Raw genomic sequence first — 19,665 nt, forward strand, 5'->3', positions numbered from 1 at the left:
ACGGATCCCTGAAAATAGCAGGCCAGGTAGATAAGGTGGTTAAGAAAAAATATGGAATGCTTGTCTTTATTAGCCGAGGCATAGAAAACAAGAGCTGGGGAGGGAGTTATGCTTGAACTGTTGGTTACGCCACAGCTGGAGCACTACTTACAGTTCATTACAGGAAGGACATGATTGCACTGGAGAGGGTACAGAGGAGATTCATGAGGATGTTGCCGGGAGTGGAGAATCTAAGCTATGAGGACAGATTAGATAGGCTGGATTTGTTTTCATTGGAATAAAGGAGGCTGAGGGGAGACCTCATTGAGGTATATAAAATTATGAGGGGCCAAGATATAGTGGATAGAAAGTGCCTATTTCCCTTAGCAGAGGGGTCAACAACCAGGAGGCATAAATTTAGAGTAATTGGTAGAAGGTTTAGAGGGGAAATTTCTTCACGCAGAGGTCTGTGGGGGTCTGGAACTCTCTGCCTGAAAGGGTGGCAGAACCCTCATCACATTTTAAAAGTACTTGGACATGCACCTGAAGCGTCATAATCTGCAGGGTTACGGACCTAGAGATGGAAAGTGGGATTAGGCTGGATAGCCTCTTGTTGGCCGGCATGGACACGATGGGCCAAAATGGCCTCCTTCCGTCATATAAACTTCTATGATGCTCTATGAAAAAAAACTCTCGTATAATTACTATTTACAATCCCCGTTTTACTTGCTAAATGTATCAGAATTGAGCTGGGTCGAATGGAATATGTATTTTTTACTATAATTTATTCAGATTTTAAGCTGAAAATTAATTAGGGAACTATGAAATATGGAATTATTGCAAAAATAAAACTTTATAAGCCAATCTGTCAGGTTTTACTCGTATAACTAATTTTGTTTTTCACATTTGCCCCTAACCTGATATATACAAAAACAAATTTGAACATTAAAGTTATAAAATAAAATGCAGATCAACTTTTATTGGGAAACTATAAAACCTTGTCAACTGACCTTTAAACAGCATTATAATTTAGGACAAATCATACATTGTGCATTATGAGTTATGTTTTTGTCACAGTAATGGGATGTAAACAAACGGAAAACTAAGCATGATTATTTCTGTTAAGATTTAGCTTTACTTTTGTTATGTCCCAACATATTGATAATATTTAATTCCTGAGATGAATTACCATTTACAATCCATGTTTAACAGTGCGGTGATCTTAGCAGAGTTTGACTGCATATAACTGACATTTCAACAGTACATTTTGATACAAGACAATAAACAATGACTAAATTGTGATCACACGCAACATGTATATCAATATCGATATTGAAATGCACTGTACACTATATATAAAACACAGGCAATGTTAGTTTCACTATCTTTTTGCAAAAAAAAAGCCCAAGTTAAATGCAGGGTGAAATTCCTGCTAATCTGCCACAATGTGCCAAAGCCGTATTGCACAAGTGTGACATCCATTTCTTATACCTGCATCAGCTCAAGATGATCTGTCAATTTAGTGACAATTAATGCAGAATCATGAGCAGCCTTGTGCTTGCAAACTATGAGAACAATAGAGCACTAGAGGCTGGCCAAACTCATTTCATATTTAAATCCAAGTGATAAAACATTAATTCCAATTGATGTGAGGAAGGTGATCAATGTCACAAATTACATCAATGCGACTGTGGTAAACGATTTCGCCCCTTCTTATTGACCCGTTTGCAGCCTTTGACATGGTTGACCACACCATTCTCCGCCAACACCTCTCCTCCGTCGTCCAGCTGGGTGGGACTGCGCTCACCTGGTTCCATTCTTATCTATCCAGTCGTAGCCAAAGAATCACCTGGAATTCTCTCTCTTCCCGCTCCCCACTGTTACCTCTGGAATCCTCCAAAGATCTATCCTTGACCTCTTTCTATTACTCATCTGCATGCTGCCCCTCGCCGACATCATCTGAAAACACATCAGGTTCCACATGTATGCTGATGGCACCCAGCCCTACCTCAGCACCATCTCTATCAATCCCTCCACTGTCTCTGATTTGTCGCGCTGTTTGTCTGACATCCAGTTCTGGATGAGCAGAAATTTCTGGCAACTAAATATTGGGAAGACCGAAGCTATTGTCTTCAGTCTCCGCCACAAACTCCGTTCCCAAGCCACCGACTCCATCCCACTCCCTGGTCACCGTTTGAGGCTGAACCAGACCATTCGCAGCTGAACCAGACCATTCGCAACCTTGCCGTCCTATGTGACCCCAAGGTGAGCTTCCACCTACATATCTGCTCTATTGCCAAGACCACCTTCTTCCAACTCTGTAATATCACCCATTTCCTTCCCGACCTCTCCACAGCTGCTGCTGAAACCCTCATACATGTTTTTGATACCTCTAGATGACTATTCCAATGCTCTCCTAGCTTGCCTCCCATCTTCCACCCTCCATAACTCCATAAGCTTGAACTCTGCTGCCTGTATCCTAACTTGCATCAAGTCGCATTCACCCATCATCTCTGTGCTCACTGATATATTATTGATTTACGGTTTGGCAATGCCTCGATGTTAAAATTCTCATCCTGGTTTTTAAATCCCTGCATGGCTTCGCCTCTCCCCATCTCCTCGATCATAAAACTCTCTGAGATCTCTGCTCTCCTCCAATTCTAGCCTCTTGCTCATTCCCAATTGTAATCACTCCACCATTGGCGGTCGTGCCTTCAGCTGCCTGGGCCCTAGGCTCTGGAATTCCCTCCCTAAATCTCTCTGCCTCGCTATTCTCCGTTAGATGGTCCTTAAAACCTATGACTTTAATCAAGCCTGCCCAAATATTTGAAAAAAAAAGATCAAGAGTTGATGATTATATCTATGTGCTAAAACAGCTTTAATAGCTGCTGGAACTCATAGGTAAGCTGAGCTGTACATCTGAAGTTCAATCCTGAATGAAATGAACCAGCTGCTGTGGTTATCCTGTGGCACAGCTGGTCCCATCTGTTTATCACTGATGATCCATTTGTTCAAATAAAATATTTAGGTTATTGGGAAAAGTGTTGGCCCATATCAGGTTCTGAACATTTACACAACATCTGTTTCATTGCATCTACTGACAAGCTACTGAAACAGTCCTGCAGTCTAAAATATATGACTAATTGCACAAATGTTAGTAACTCCATGTGGATTCAACAGGACTTAGTTAAAAGATGTGTCTGTGAAATCAGCTCTTAAACCTGGAAAATTATATTGTTACTCACTTGCTCAGCAAAAATGATGATACAAAACTTTGCATGCAATCAAACTTCAATTATTTATTGAATGGTACAGTGGTTAAGCAATGGTAGTTCTAAAGTCCGAGACCCGAGAGCTTAATGATTTGATGTATAGTTGACAAGAGGGTGGCTAATTTAGCAAGTACAAATATCAAACAAATTAGGCTGTGAATAACAAATTGTTATTTTTTTTTTAGAAAAATGTATTTTTGTACATAAACAAGGAAAACAGAACATATCAGAAATAAAGGCAACCAATAATATTTAAAGATAGCAGTAATTTCCTTTCTCACATTTTTTTCTAAACTGTTTAATTCTAGACAAATTTTCATACAACTATGTGGGTCGGTAAACAGTTGGGGCGGAAGTGCCAACATTTTGTAAATTGCCCTCGTTTATTTTTGTGGCGGTGGATGCTACCACCCCGCCCCACGGGCCGCGCGCCGACCCCTTTCTGCATCGTGTGGGAAATTGCCCCGCGGGAGCGTATCGACCGTCGCTTAGTGCCCCCGACAGCTTTCTCCTGCGGGAAGCTGCTTGTGGCTGGGTGGCGCATCCGCCCTTAAAGGGGAGAGCACACTGCCCCGCCCACCATTTGATTTTAATTGTCGTCCGATTCCGAAATCGGCACGACAATGGTGGCCACGGGTTCAGCCGGGCCGCCAACAGGCAGCCTGGCACCCCCTCTTGGGTACCAGGCTGCTCACCCAGTCGAAACCCTCCTTGGTGGCCCAGTGGGCACTACCAAAGTCTGCAGAGCTCACAGCGGCCCTCCCTGTTGTGTCCTTGCACACTACAGCAAATCAACACGAGGCACATACTGGAGACAAGGTCACTCTGTGACCTGTACCTTTATTCACAGGACCAAGAAGTGATGACCCTGTATGGGACCTCCCTTTATATACCTGGATGACCAGGTGAGGAGTGTCTCCCACAAGTTCACCCCCTATGGTCAAGGTGTGTATTTCTCAGGTGTATACAGTGTACAGTGTTGTTACATAAAGGTTACAGTTATGTGAAGGTTACAAACATGACATCACCTCCCCCCAACGTCTTTGGGTCAAAGATTGAGTCTTTCAGGCGGTCGACGCTCTCTCGTGGAGCGCCGCATTTGGGGCTCTGGTTGTTAAGCCTTTGCATGCGTCTTTGTCACCTGTGGTGATTCCGGCTCGTCCGGACTGGCCGCAGGGACTGTACATGCTGCTGACGGTTCTTGTTGCTGGTTCTCTGGCAGTGGTGTGGGCAGCATCTCATGATGTTCTTCAGATTCCTCACTGTCCATGCTGAACCTTTTTTTTTTTACTTGGTCCAGATGCTTGCGGCATATCTGCCCATTGTTGAGTCTGACCACTATGACCCTATTCCCCTCTTTACCAATTGCAGTACCCTCGAGCCACTTGGGCCCCACAGCGTGATTAAGAACAAATACAGGATCATCGAATTCTATCCATCTCCCCTTTGAGTTACGGTCATTTTGGGACTGGCGCTTGTCCTCAACAATGTCTGACAAGACTGGATGAACGAGGGACAGCCGAGTTTTAAGTGTATGTTTCATGAGTAGTTCTGCTGGCGGGACTCCTGTGAGCGAGTGCGGTCGGGACTTGTAGGCCAGCAGGAGGCGCGATAGATGGTATTGAAGGGAGGGTCCTTGAATTCGGAGCATGCCTTGCTTTATGATTTGGACCACACGTTCCGCCTGGCCATTGGAAGCCGGCTTGAACGGCGCTGTCCTGACATGTTTGATGCCATTACCTGACATGAACTCCCGGAATTCATAGCTAGTGAAACACGGGCCGTTGTCGCTAACTAGGATGTCCGGCAAGCCGTGGGTAGCAAAGACCATGCACAGACTCTCCACTGTGGTGGATGTCGTGCACGAATTCAATATGATGCACTCGATCCATTTCGAGTACGCAACAACAACAATGCGGAACATTTTTCCCATAAACGGGCCCGTGTAGTCTACGTGAATTCGTGACCATGGCTTGATGGGCCAGGGCCACAGGCTAAGTGGGGCCTCCCTGGGGGCATTGCCCAGCTGGGCACACGTCGTGCACCTGCGAACACAGTGTTCCAGGTCTGCATCAATTCCCAGCTACCATACATGTGACCAGGCAATGGCCTTTATTAGCATAATGCCTGGGTGCTCGCTGTGGAGTTCCCTGATAAATGCTTCCTTTCCCTTCTGGGGCATGACTATCCGGCTGCCCCATAGTAGGCAGTCGGCTTGGATGGAGAGTTCATCCAGTCGTCTGTGGAACGGTCTGACCTCTTCAGGGCATGCTCCGTGTGCGGGCGCCCAATCCCCAGTCAGGACACATTTCTTAATCAGAGATAGGAGGGGATCTCTGTTTGTGCAGGTTTTGATCTGGTGGGCTGTGATGAGGGAGCCTGTGCTGTCAAAGGCATCGACAGCCATGACCATCTCTGCGCTTTGCTCCACTGCCCCCTCAGCGGTGGCCAGTGGAAGCCTGCTGAGCAAGTCAGCGCAATTTTCGGAGCCTGGCCGGTGCCGTATGGTGTAGCCATACGCAGCCAGTGTGAGAGCCCATCGCTGTATGTGAGCTGATGCATTGGCATTGACAGCTTTGCTGTTGGACAACAGGGATGTTAACGGCTTGTGGTCCGTTTCTAACTCGAACCTTCTGCCAAAAAGGTACTGGTGCATCTTTTTCACCCCATTGACACATGCAAGTGCTTCCTTTTCAACCATCCCATACCCCCTTTCTGCTTGGGAGAGCGACCTGGAGGCATAAGCCACAGGTTGGAGCTGGCCCTCATCATTACTCTGCTGCAACATGCACCCAACCCCATAGGATGATGCATCACATGTCAAACCAATTTCTTATAGGGGTTGTACAGGGTCAATAACTTATTAGAACAAAGCAGGTTCCACGCCCGATTGAAAGCCCGTTCCTGACAGTCCCCCCAAAACCAATTGCAACCCTTACGCAGGAGCACGTGTAGCGGCTCCAACAATGTGCTTAAGTTTGGCAGAAAGTTTCCGAAATAGTTCAATAGTTCCAGAAATGAACACAACTCCGATGCGTTGCCAGGCCTGGGCGCGCGACGGATCGCCTCAGTTTTGGATTTGGTAGGCCGGATCCCGTCTGCGGCAACCCTCCTGCCCAAAAACTCGACCTCTGGGGCCAAAAACACACACTTGGACTTCTTTAGTCGCAGGCCTACCCGGTCAAGTCGGCGTAGCACCTCCTCCAGGTTGTGGAGGTGTTCCTCGGTGTCTCGACCCGTGATAAGGATGTCGTCCTGAAATACGATTGTTCCAGGGATGGATTTGAGCAAGCTTTCCATGTTCCTCTGAAAGATAGCGGCTGCTGAACGAATGCCAAACGGATACCTGTTGTAGCCAAACAGCCCCTTGTGTGTGGTGATGGTGGTCAGTAGCTTGGATTCTTCGGCCAGTTCCTGGGTCATGTAGGCCGAAGTGAGGTCCAACTTGGTGAACAGCTTGCCGCCTGCCAGCATGGCAAAAAGATCCTCTGTTCTCGGAAGCGGGTATTGGTCCTGAAGGGACACTCGGTTGATGGTGGCCTTGTAGCCGCCACAGATCCTGACCGAGCCATCCGTTTTTAGAACAGGGACGATGGGGCTTGCCCAGTCGCTGAATTCAATGGGCAAAATTATGCCCTCTCTTAGCAACCTGTCCAATTCACCCTCAATTTTCTCCCGCATCACATACGGCACAGCTCTGGCTTTGTGATGCACTGGTGTGGCAGCCGGAGTGATGCGTATCACTACTTTGGTGCCTTTGAAAGTCCCGATGCCAGGTTGAAATAATGACTCGAACTTTTGTAGGACCTGTGAGCATGAACTTCGCTCCACAGATGAAATGGCGTGCACATCCCCCCATTTCCAATTCATCTCGGCTAGCCAGCTCCTCCCCAAAAGCACGGGACCATTTCCCAGGCCAATCCAGAGTGGCAGCAGGCTCTGAGATCCATTATGTGTGGCCACCAACATTGCACTGCCTAGCACTGGGATGATCTCTTTGGTGTACGTCTGTAATTGCATGTCAATGCGTTCAAGTTTGGGTCTGCTAGCTCTGAGTGGTCACAGTTTCTCGAATTGTTGGACACTCATAAGTGACTGGCTGGCTCCTGTGTCCAACTCCATGCGTACCGGGATATCGTTTAACAGTACTCTCATTATCATAGGTGGCGTTCTTGTGTATGAGCTGTGGATGTTTGCCACCCGAACCCGCTGAACTTCAGCATCCATTGCTGTGTCCCAGGCATACCCCTGCCTTGCAGACCCCTGTTGTGGTTCATCCACTTCATAAACCAGCCTCGCTGCGGGCTTCATGCACATCCTGGCTAAATGTCCACTCAAGTTACAATTTATGCAGATGAATTGTTGAAACCGGCAGGTCTTCGCAGCATGTTTGCCCCCGCACCTCCAGCATGTAATGAGATTGTTGTGAACAAAAGAGCCGTTACCAGGCATTCCTCTCTGATTGTCTCTTTGATTACTCTTGGGCACTCTGTTTGTGGGTGTCAATGGTCCCATCCCGGGACGTATTGTCCCTTGTGATGATGTAAATGTCCGTTCAACCTGCCATTGTCTCTGTTGAGGACCCACCCTAGAGTCTGTGACTGCCTGGTTGGTGTCGAATTGCCCTTGCCTGCCTGTGGGGTTCTGAGTCACGTTTACCATGTTAACTCCCTGCTCCATCGCCACGTTGGGAGCAGAGTTGCGCGCGTATATGATCTTGGTTTCCTCCTCCCCCGCCATGAAGGTTCGAGCCAACAACGCCGCTGCTTCCAAGGTCAAGTCCTTGGTCTCAATTAGTTTCCTAAAAATCCCGGCATGACCAATGCCCTCAATGAAGAAATCCCGTAACATCTCCCCCCTGCAGGCATCTGTAAACTTAGAGGCTGGCCAAGCGCTGAAGGTCCGCAACTAAGTCCGGTATGCTCTGCCCTTCCTGACATCGGTGCGTATAGAATCGGTGTCGGGCCACGTGTATACCACTCGCTGGTTTGAGGTGCTCACCGATCAGTTTGTTGAGCTCCTCGAAGGTCTTGTCCGCCGGCTTCTCAGGTGCGAGCAGGTCTTTCATCAGCGCGTACGTCTTAGGTCCACAGCTGGTCAGTAGATGCGCTCTCCGCTTGTCAGCCGCTGCCGCTCCCAGCCAGTCCTTCGTGACAAAACTCTGCTGGAGCCTCTCAACGAAATTGTCCCAGTCTTCACTAACACAGTACCATTCCTCCGTGCTACCGGTGGCCATTCTCTTGAGTCGTTGATTCCCGTTTCTCGTCGCCAAATGTTGTGTCCTTGCACACTACAGCAAATCAACACGAGGCACATAATGGAGACAAGGTCACTCTGTGACCTGTACCTTTATTCACAGGACCAAGAAGTGATGACCCTGCGTGGGACCTCCCTTTATATACCTGGATGACCAGGTGAGGAGTGTCTCCCACAAGTTCACCCCCTGTGGTCAAGGTGTGCATTTCTCAGGTGTATACAGTGTACAGTGTTGTTACATAAAGGTTACAGTTATGTGAAGGTTACAAACATGACACTCCCCTTTGACTGAAGGGGAGGAACGTTGTGACAAGTCAGCGCAACAATTGGGGCGGTAAATCAACAAAGAGAATGGTGCGTATGCCCCGTTTTGGTCGGAGGGTAATTTTGTTCCCTGAGACTCTAAAAAAAGCAAAGCACCAATCACTTGAAAAACCTTCTGAGTACGAGCTATGATTACTCATTTGCAAAAAAAAAGCTCCTTTAAATGAAAACTAGGATTGGACAGCCAACAGGTTACTGTTGGTAGATGTTTGTACAAGTTGAAGCTTTTCACTCCTGCATCTCAGATCTTACTGATCACATGTGTTCCAACACAAAAGAAAGTCATGCATTTATTTGGGGCCTTTCATGACCACCATAGTCTCAAAGTACTTTACAGCCAATCAAGTGCTTATGGAGTGTAGTCACTGTTGTAATGTAATTAGGCACCCAACTGTGAAAATATTGTATTACCTGTACCTCATCCCTGAATGAGTAAGCTATTTACATCATGAATGCATTTTCATGGTCTTTAACTGCTTGTCACCTTTAAAATAAACGTTAGTGTGGATACTTGACGGTACAGGAGAGGTGTGGTGACCATGACACTTTCCAGTCAAACCTGAAGATGATATACTAAATAAGTACTTCTGTTGTTACTGTTGTAGTTATGCACAAACATTCGTAAAACTTCACGAGTACGATAATGATGAATTTAGTGTGACTGAAATCTGTGATAAGTTCATTCATCTACACATATACGCTTCCTATAACTTATACACTGTTCCAGTTTACTATGAATTAAAACTGGCTTCTTTGTTCTAACATATGGGGTTTTCCCATGCTGTATTTTGTATTATAAAAGCCACCTTCCTATTCATTGTGAATCTTAGCAATGCATCGCAGATCATTACATTCAGATGAGGAAGGCTGTTCGGACCATCTTTGATGAGGTATTGAGAAAGACACTACAGTACCCCTACAACAGCATTTAACTGTTTACCAAATGTTTCCAGGATTTTTGTCTCTGCTATCTACCCAGAAGCCCATTTCATGTGTTGACCACTAATAACGTGAAGAACTTCCTGTCATCAGTCCTAAATTAGCCTTTTATTCATTTGAATCTGTGTCCCAATGTCTTACAGTCACAGTTTAATTTAAAGTAGTATTTCAGACCAACTTTTTCTATATTGTTTACTATTCTTCTTAGGCAGTTCCCCGGAGTCGAGGATGATTTGCTTCCACACTAATATGAGTTCTAAGGTGACCGATGCCAGGTCCTGAACTTTATTCTAGAGGGTGGAAGGTGCCTGTGCGTGAATTATTTTAACGCGAGGTGGCCGTTGCACACTAGCTACCACACGAACTTGACAGAACAAGGTCTTGGTCCAATGGCAAGGGGACCCAAGACGATTGGAGGCCAGAGTGCGAATGGAGCGCGGATCATGGTGGCGACTGGGTTACCACCGGGTCTCTCCAGTCTGTCGGCATCGGGCATCGAGAAAACTGATAAAAACTGCGGCATTAGGGGTCAGAGGGCAGCGGGTTGAAGAATCGGGAGACCTTTCACTGCAACCGGCAGGAGAGTAACCAGAGGAAATAATCCCGGGAAACGGGAGCGGCGATACACTGTGATATGGTACACAACCACAATCACCAGGAAAAATTCCAGATGTCAGCAGATCAGTGTTTACTATTATACACCTCTACAAGATCATCTTTTAGTCCCTTCCTTTCAAGGCTGTGAAGCACAAATTCCACCCGTCTTTCTTAATATTTTAGTTCTCTGACACGAGTTGTTTTCTGGTGCCTTTTTTGTCCAGGACTTGAATGCTTGCCTTGTGTTAATGACTAGAATTGGTAACAGCACTCAACATGTCTCTTAGTCTGTCTTAGTAATTGGGAATAAACACCACCCAACACTAGGATTTATTTGTTTTGGGCCCTTTCTGCCTGTCCTGCCTCTCCTCGATGCCCAAATTGTTAATTGTACTTGAATTATTGCTATTTAGGGAGGGATCGATTCTGCCTTATAGAATACTTTGAGGAAGTACTTATTTAGTATATCATCTTCAGATTTGACACCATCAATTCAATGGGGAGGTAACAAGCCAAAGTAGACCAGCAATCTGCACTCCACCAGATTGCTCCGGATACTGAGGCTCTACCCTGGGGGAGTGGCAGGCCATCGGTCGAGATGGAACATGATTTCCTCACTCAGGAGGACATCATTCCGTCTCCCGCCCCTGCCATTCTGCCTTTGCACCTGCCGCGGTCTGCTCCCCAGCCATCCTACACTGCTGCTGCCCATTGTCAGACGGGGCTGTCAGCAGCCGGGCCTTCCAGGCACAGAGTTGGTTCAGGTTGTTGTACTAGGCCATCTGTCCTGTCTCCCTCAGACACACAGCAGCCCTCTAGTGACCTTGCTGCAGGCACTGAGGACCCATTGAGGAGGAGCAGTAGGCAGGGGAGGGGGGGGGGGGGGGCGGTGGCAGTGAGGCAGAAGGGTGGGAAATGCCTATGCAAGACCCACTGATGAAAGGTGTGGTCCTATGTAAAAAAGGTGTAAATGTTATTCATCTGTTGTATTATTTGAAGGGGTCGGTACCCCATTGTTTTCTTTGAGGGGGATGGGGTTTGAGTATATATATTGTAAATGTTATTCATTTGTTATATTATTTGAAGGGGTGGGTGCCCCATTGTGTTTTCTTTGAGGGGGGTGGGGGTTTTGAGTTGTTTGAGGGATGTGTTTGCAATAAAATGTAACGTTAAACGTCTAGTGTATGACTGTTGACTTGTAACGGAGGGGTGGTATTATCGTGCCACAACACGTGCTCATTATTAGCTGCATCCCTCAGCACCCTCCATTTAAGTGAAGTGTTCCCCTATGAGTCGCTGCTGAATAGCCCTGCCGCCGCCAACATTACCACGCTGCCTCCTCTGTGGATGCTGTTGGTCATCGTCTTGTTGCTGCTCATTCGGGGCGTTGGCACGCTCCTGTTCTTCCTCCTCCCCCTCCTGAGGTGGGCCTCCAATCCCCACCGGCAAGGCTTGGGCCTTCAGGATGGTCAAGTTGTACAGCATACCACAATGAATAGTGGGACCTGTTGAGGGGAGTATTGAAGGCTGCCTCCAGTGCGGTCCAGGCATCGGAATCGCTGCTTCAGGACCCCTATAGTCTGGTCTGCTCTATGATGCGGGTGGTGACATGGGGTGGTCTTATTGTAGAATTTGTCCGTTCTGTGGTGGGGTTGCGGGGGTCATTAGCCAGGTGGCCAGGACATATCCTTTGTCCCTGAGCAGCCAGCCTCGGTCTTGCCATGGGGCTGAAACAATCGAGGCACAGTGCTCTCCCGCAGGATCAAGGCGGCATGTGCATTTCCAGGATGCGCTGCATGTAGTCGCACATTTAGGGAGTGGTATCCTTTTGTATTTCTGAAGACCTCTGCATTCTGGAATGTTGCTCGCAAGGTGCATGCAGTCAATTGCTCCTTGCACCCTCGGGAACCCTGCTATCCTGGCAAACCCATCTGCGCGCTCATCCCTGGTCATCAGGAAGGTAAGGAAGGCAATGAAGTCTATTCTGCATGTGTAGAGAGCCTGTGACATGTCACGGATGCAGCAATGTATTGCGAATTGTGATGCGCTGCATATGTGCCCTGATGCAGCCTGGAAGGAGCCGGAGGCATAGAAGGTGAGTGCCACCATGACCGTCACAGCGACAGGCAGTGCAGTCCTGGTGCCGATGTAAGGCTGCAGGTCTTCCTGCAAGAGATGGCATATCTCTGTAACAACCTCCTTTCGGAAGCGCAGCCTTCTGACACACTGCTCCTTGGACAGGTCCAGGTATGAGCGTTACCGCCGGTAAAGCCAGTTGGGGGGGGGGGTTAAGGCCTCCTGCCCCGATGTCTAGGGGTTCTCCTTCTTCGGCTGCCGACATGGCCAACAGCCCTTCTCTCTTCACTTCGCCTTGCTAGAGCATATAAAATGCGACGTTGGCGAACAAGTAATACCCCCATTAAGGTTTTAGAAATAAGTTTCTCTCAAGCTCAACTGGTATGTTTGTCTGCCGCTGCAAACTCAGAGACTCACCACCGTGCTGTGTGTAAACGTTACACTGACTGTGACCTCTAACGGAAGCACTTCCTCATCCCTTTAAGTAGCCACCAGTTAACGATTCTGCAAGCCTGTACCAACTGTTTTTGCAGATGTTGTTCTTGGCGGGTGCTAAATAAGGCAGCCGCACCCAACTTTTCGACCGGGGCGCAAACGTGCGCGTTGTACCAGAACTGACGTCAGGATCTCACTGATCGTCAGCAGCCAGGCACTATTGGTTTGCGCCCCCGGTAAGCCTCTAATAAATTTACGGTCGGGGCGCTAACTGCTGTGCTCCTGGTTGGTAACCTCTTGCGCTTCCATTAATGCCCCCTCTGGCTGCCGTGGTGGGATATGAACTCATTTCTCTGGATCATTAGTCCAGGCCTCTGGATTATTAGTTCAGTAACATAACCACTATGTTACCGTACCATACTGAATACTGTACCGCAGAAAAGCCCAAGATTTTATCAGTTTCACTGATTACGGGCTATGGTGGTGGTAGTGGTGGAGGGGGGGTGGGGAGAAGAGAGAGGGCGAGGCCACAGCTCAGCCAGTGTCGGAGCAGTGAATGACTGACCGCAACTTTAGGATTTCCGCGTTCAGATATGAATGTGCTACATCCTGAAGTTGCGGTTAATTTCAAAGCGGTAATAACAGTGAGTCGCCAATTGCGACCAAAGCAGAAACTCTACCCCAATAAATTTAATAAGAGCCCAAAAAATGTAAATTTATTAATTCTAAGATCAGAAATATGATTGGACAGTCAGTAAATGACTATATATAGAAGTTTACTGCTATGTCAGATTTAACTGCTTGCATCTACTCTAAAGAAACTGTAGTGTGAGGGCCCCTCTTATTCGGGCTGCTCGTCTCTGGTTTTACAAATAAATACAACATAAAAATTATAAAAGAACATAACACCTAATGAATTGAATTAGTTAAAGATTGTATATTAGACTTTCGTCAACAGCAGACTAACAGCATATTCAAGGAAAAATTTGCCTTGGTGAATAAATATTATTTATATGCAACTGGCATGCTTAGCAAAATAAATGAATCCCAACTTGGTGACATTTGACAGCAACTAATGTCCCCAATAAAGCATAATAGTTGCAGCTATTTCTCTATCATAACTGCTTAGATTATAATGGGACCCTTGATGATCCGTAATCCTGGCACTTATGGAAATCTAGTTGTTTCATAATGAAATTTAGCATAGTAGCCTATTAATAAGTAGTACATTAGATAGGTAAATACATAAATTACTTGGTTTTTTTACTGTTTTAGATTGGAAACTCTTCAATCATAAATTACTGATACAAATGCCACTTTGCTGTTATGGTTATAATGAATATTTCAGTGCAATTGTGTTGGAGTAAAGGCAGAGTTGATTAAACAAGGTGCTTCAAAGCAGTAACAATGGCAGTTCAAGTATTTCTTGTGCATATTTTGCACCAATACATTTTGTTCCAGGACTGTAGGCCTTTAACGTTCATTCATGCCTACTCGTATGGTCAGTTATATTGATGCTCCACAATAATTAGTCTACAATATTAGTTCAAATGATTTAAATGTTACAGAATATACAATAAAACATACTAAAAACGATAAAGCTGTATGGCATCTAGCAAACAAGACAGATCGACTGAAGCAGTACTTACCCTGAGATGACTGAGACTGGATAAATGTTTTAATAAGGGTGTCAGTAGCCTGTGTGTAGAGCGACAGAGCATACCGTAGAGATTGCAGGTCTGGACTCTTTTCTAAGAAGGTCTTCTTCAGGCCAACTCCACCCGCATGGAAATATTGCTAAATTATTAAAGACCCTCAGTCAGCTCCATGAATCACATTTGAAGATCACAAAATTAAAGTTTCATACAGGAGAGCAACCAGGTTAACTATGAACAATTGCTCCTTTTGGTCAACATGTGCTATTTATCTGCATTACAAGGTTTGCCTGACATCGTATTGATAAAGCCAAGTCATTCGCAATATTTGAGAGAATTAGGTAAACACTTGAAGATAAAATGTTAATAATGCAAAAATAGTGAAATAGGATTACAGTAAAGAGCTGTAATGTGGAGATAGCACCTGAACAGGGCTAATGTGTCAAATAGGCTCCTTCTGAGCTTCTCCCTAGATAGTCTTGACTCTATAATTAGGCTTTGATATAACACATAAAAAGGTAAAATTATTATAATTTTGATGTGTTCTTTTTAGTCCTCCATCTCAACTCACCATGCTCTCTTTCCTGAGTTCACTGCCCTCCTATTCTCCCTTAAACTCTCCCTCCATATAAACTCCTGCACCCATATTAACAGCTTGCCCTTGACCTTGCAATGTCATGTGGCCTCGCTACTCACACTGTGTCAATCACAGATAAGGCCATCGCTGATCACTTCCTTGTATCGATCTCCACCCACATCCTCCTTCCTCCTCCCAACCCTACTTCCTTGTCCGCCCTTGGAAAAAAAAACTCTCCCAATTTACTTACAACTGCACTCTCAATTCTCTAGCCTTCGACCCTCCATTCACTACAACATTTTTGCAGCTACCGATCTGTTCAATCACACCCTCACCTCCACCTTTGATGCACTCGTCCCCATTAAAACCATTGTTCTCTCACACGCTGGTCGTTTTCCCCGGTACGGCCCATCTTTCCCGGAACTCGATGTTTGAATCCCTCCAATCAGGTTTCCGCCCCGCCACAGTACCAAAAGTCAAAAATGACATCTGATGTGACTATGAACATGGTAAACTATCCTTCCACGTCCTTCTCAATCTGTCTGCAGTTGTTAACATGGTCGATCACACCATCCTCCCCCAATGCCTCTCCATCATCCAGTTGGGTGGGACTGCACTCGTCTAGTTCTATTCTTATTTGTTCAATCATAGCCAGAGTTACCTGCAATGGCTTCTCTGCCCGCTCCCGCATCATTGCCTCTGGAGTCCCCCAAGGATCCATCCTTGGCCCCCTCCTATTTCTCATCGACATGCTGCCCCTCGGCGACATCTTCTGAAAACACGTCAGGTTCCACATGTACGCTGACGACACCCAGCTCTACTTCACCACCACCTCGCCGTCTCTAAATTGTCAGACTGTTTGTCCAACATCCAATTCCTTTCAACTAAAATACTGGAAAGACCAAAGCCGCTGGGGCCGTAAGTGTCCCTCTCCTTAAGGCCTGTTACCACCTCAAATTGGCGGCCATGCTGTGGAGCGGAGTGGCCGCCGACTTTTCGTGGAATGGCTGCTGATAGCCCAATTATCGTTCCGACGTTTCCTGGCAGGCCCCGATTTCCCCCCCTCCCCCCCCCACCCCTACTGCTCTGCCGATCCGCGTTAAGTGCATCATCACCATGCGCACCGCTGATCTACGCCCCCACCCCCAACATTCTCCACTGAAAATCCAGCCTGCCCGATGGTGCCAAAACCTGTTTTTTCCCGATGGTCCAGTGAGGCTGTGGCCTTCTGCAATGGCAGTGTGGCTTCCCTTAAAGGGGAGGATGTACTGCCGCTGTGCCATGTTTTTATTTTGGTGCCAGGTCGGCCCGACAATTATGCCCCCGGGTTTGGCCAGGCCGCCAACAGGCTCTTGGGTGCCAGGCCACTGTCCCGGCCGAAACCCTCCCCAGTGGTCCAAAGTTTTAAATCGCAAAGGCTCTCCCCTTTAAGTGAAGGGGAGAGCCATGGTGACGCGGCGCCTTGATGACGTCATCTCACGGTCACTCCGCACCGCTTGCAACTTCCGCCCCTCAGGTGTTGCCACTGCCACGTATCCACCCCTGTAGTGTAGTCACGCCCCCATTAAGAGCACCTTCCGGATCCGAATTTAAAAAAACAGCAAAGAGCAGAATTTCGATCAAGAGGCGACCTTAACCACAGCTGCATTAAAAAACATTGAAACAGGGTGCGGCGCCCCGTTTCGGGCGGAGGCAATTTCGGCACCATTGTCTTCGGTTCTCACCACAAACTCTGTTTCCTAGCCACCGGCTCCATCCCTCTCCCTGGCAATTGTCTGAGGCTCAACCAGACTGTTTGTAACCTTGGTGTCATTTTGAGATGAGCTTCTGACCTCATATCCGCGTCATCACGAAGACCGCCTCCGTAACATCGCCCGACTCCGACCCTGCTTCAGCTTATCTGTTGCTGAAGCCCTCATCCATGCCATTGTTATCTCTAGACTTGACTATTCCAATGCACTCCTGGCCGGCCTCCCATCTTCCAACCTCCATAAATTTGAATTCATCCAAAACTCTGCTGCTCCTATCCTAACATGCACCAAGTCCCGTTCATCCATCACCCCTGTGCTCACTGAGGTACATTGGCACCTGGTTGAGTAACGCCTCGATTTTAAAATTCTCTTCCTTTTTTTAAATCCCTCCATGGCCTCGTTTCTCCCTAGCTCTGTAACCTCTTCCAGCCCTACAACCCTCAGATATCTGTGCTCCTCCAATTCTGGCCTCTTGCACATCCCTGATTTCAATCGTTCCACTATTGGAGACTGTGCCTTCAGCTGCTTAGGCCCTAAGCTCTGGAATTCTCTCTCTAACCCTCACCACCTCGCTTTTGTCCTTTAAGACGCTCATTAAAACCTACCTCGCATCTTCCTTAATATCGCATGTGCTTGGTGTCAAATGTTTGATAACGCTCCCGTGCAGCGCCTTGCGATGTTGTACTATGTTAAATTTGCTATATCTACACCTATGTATGCAAGTTGTTGTTGCAGTTTCACAGCAAATGCATTCCTTGCGTTTCATCTCAGCATGGGATGAACTAAAATGTGTTCCAGCCTTACAACGTATATATTTTAATTTGGTAATTAAAAAGTTTTAATGGGTTAATATCAGGTTCAGTGCTGTGGAAGAGCAGAAAATTTGGAGGTTCACAGGACATTAAAGGCTACGGTTAATAAGGCTTTAACAAATTGGGGGTATTTCATTGGAACAACAGATTATGGGGGTGAATTGAGATAAGTGTTTAAAATTATGAAAGCATATGACAGGGTAGATAGAAGCAGATCATTTCCAGTAGCTGAGAGGTCAAGAAAAAGGGCTGTAGATTCAAGATTAAATGTAAGAGATATAGAACAGTCAGGAGTAACTTCTTTACAGAGAATTGTAAGACTGTGGAATTCACTTTCAAAGTGAGTGTTGAGGGAGCAACTATGTGAACATTCAGGAAAAGGGGGTGAAGGGAAATGGGGGTAATGTGATTCGAACAATTTACTTATGTGGAGGGAAAATGTTAACATGGAGTGGTTCGGTTGAATGATCTGTTTCCATGTTGTAACTTCTATGTATTTCTATGTGGGTCCCACGGCAAGAACCTTTCAGTGGCATTACCCACTCTTCCATGTCACAGAGCATCCAATTAAAAATGGGCTATTCTCCATAATTTCAGAACTTTAAATGACATTAATAAAAACACAATTAAAAAATTAGTACCTTTATGTTTAACAATTTAATTCTTTCAGCAATATTGCAAGGCATAATTTCTTTAAAGTAATTTATTGCATCACTGTCATAGTTTGGGATGAGTCAAAGCACATTAAATATAACATGAAAATAAAATTATTAATTCAATATGCTTCGAAAATGTAGTGACTACCTGGCAGTTGTCAGTGAAGACAGGAGGCAATTTACTATCAGAGACTTTCACAGGACAAAGTACACAAATCTAATCATGCGAAGATAGTGGAATAACACAATCATTTATTATTTCATTACAGTGATTCACAAAGGACTGAATCACAATTTGAAATCCAATCAATCACATTCTAGCAAATGTTGGTTGACCAGTATTGTTTTTGAACTACATCTTACTACAAGGACTTCAAGAATAATGACAAGAAAGGAAGGAAGGGAAGGGAAGGGAGGGAGGGAGGGAGAAAGGGCTGGATTTTAACAGGGAAGACGGGTTGGAGGGCTCCAAGGCAGGCGGGAAACCCGGAGAACGGTTTTCCCCGCAGACTCTGTCGACTTTAACGGCAGGGCATGACTTGCATGGAAAGCCTCTGTTTCCCACCCGCAGCCAGCCAGATTAAGAGGGCGGGCAGGTTTGCGGCACTAGGCAGAAAAAAGAGAGGGAGGGATTGAGGGTGGCCAGAGGAGCATGGGGTAGACCGGACCAGCACGGTGGGGGGGGGGGGGGGCGGCGGGGGGGTCAGTGTGAGGAAGATCAAGTGGCGGCCGGTGAAGGATCGGGTGGCAGCCATGAGGAAGACCGGGGTTCGGGTCGCGATTGGAAAAGTATCGAGGTGGGCAGGCTGCGAGGAAGATCGGGTGCTGGGGTCGCCCGGGACAGCAAAGAGTGGTTGGGGGGGGAGGTGGGGGGGAAGATGGGGAGGCACAAGGAAGATCGAGTGGCAGCCACAAGGCAGATTGGGGTGCCCGGGTGGTAGCTGGCATAGTAATGCGGGGGTGGGGGGAAGGGTGGTGGGTGGGTATGAGGAAGATCAGGAGCAGTATAGCAAGGGTGTAAGGGTGTGTGTGTGTGTGTGTCTGTCGCAGATTGTGAGCCAATGGGCCACAAGGCGGCTGGTGGAGCAGGTGGGGGGGGGGGGGGGGGGGTGGTGGGGAAGAGAAGGGGGATCGGGTCCAGGGAAGACTCGAGCTGCGCGGGGCAGGCCTCGGAGGCCGGGGGTGGAAATCAGAGGGCTGGGAGGGGCGGGGGGAACATGGGTTTCTGATCGCGGGGGTGTTGGCAGGGACCCTGAATCCAGGAGGTAGGTGTAAAGGCACTTAACTCCTGGATGCAGCAGTCCTTGCCTTGCTGTAACTGCCGGGTTTTATGAAG

At 47.0% G+C, this 19,665-nt stretch overlaps 1 protein-coding gene across 1 annotated transcript in view; it reads right to left on the minus strand.

The window, feature by feature from the left end:
• Window positions 1-19,665, minus strand: part of unc13a (unc-13 homolog A (C. elegans)) — a 471,750-nt gene that overhangs the window by 12,521 nt on the left and 439,564 nt on the right. Inside the window, exon 37 of the mRNA XM_070859800.1 lies at window positions 14,528-14,675. Coding sequence (XP_070715901.1) covers window positions 14,528-14,675 — 148 coding nt within the window. The remainder of the gene's footprint in view (window positions 1-14,527; window positions 14,676-19,665) is intronic.

The sequence above is a fragment of the Pristiophorus japonicus genome, chromosome 18, assembly GCF_044704955.1.
Source record: "Pristiophorus japonicus isolate sPriJap1 chromosome 18, sPriJap1.hap1, whole genome shotgun sequence".
NCBI lineage: Eukaryota > Metazoa > Chordata > Chondrichthyes > Pristiophoridae > Pristiophorus > Pristiophorus japonicus.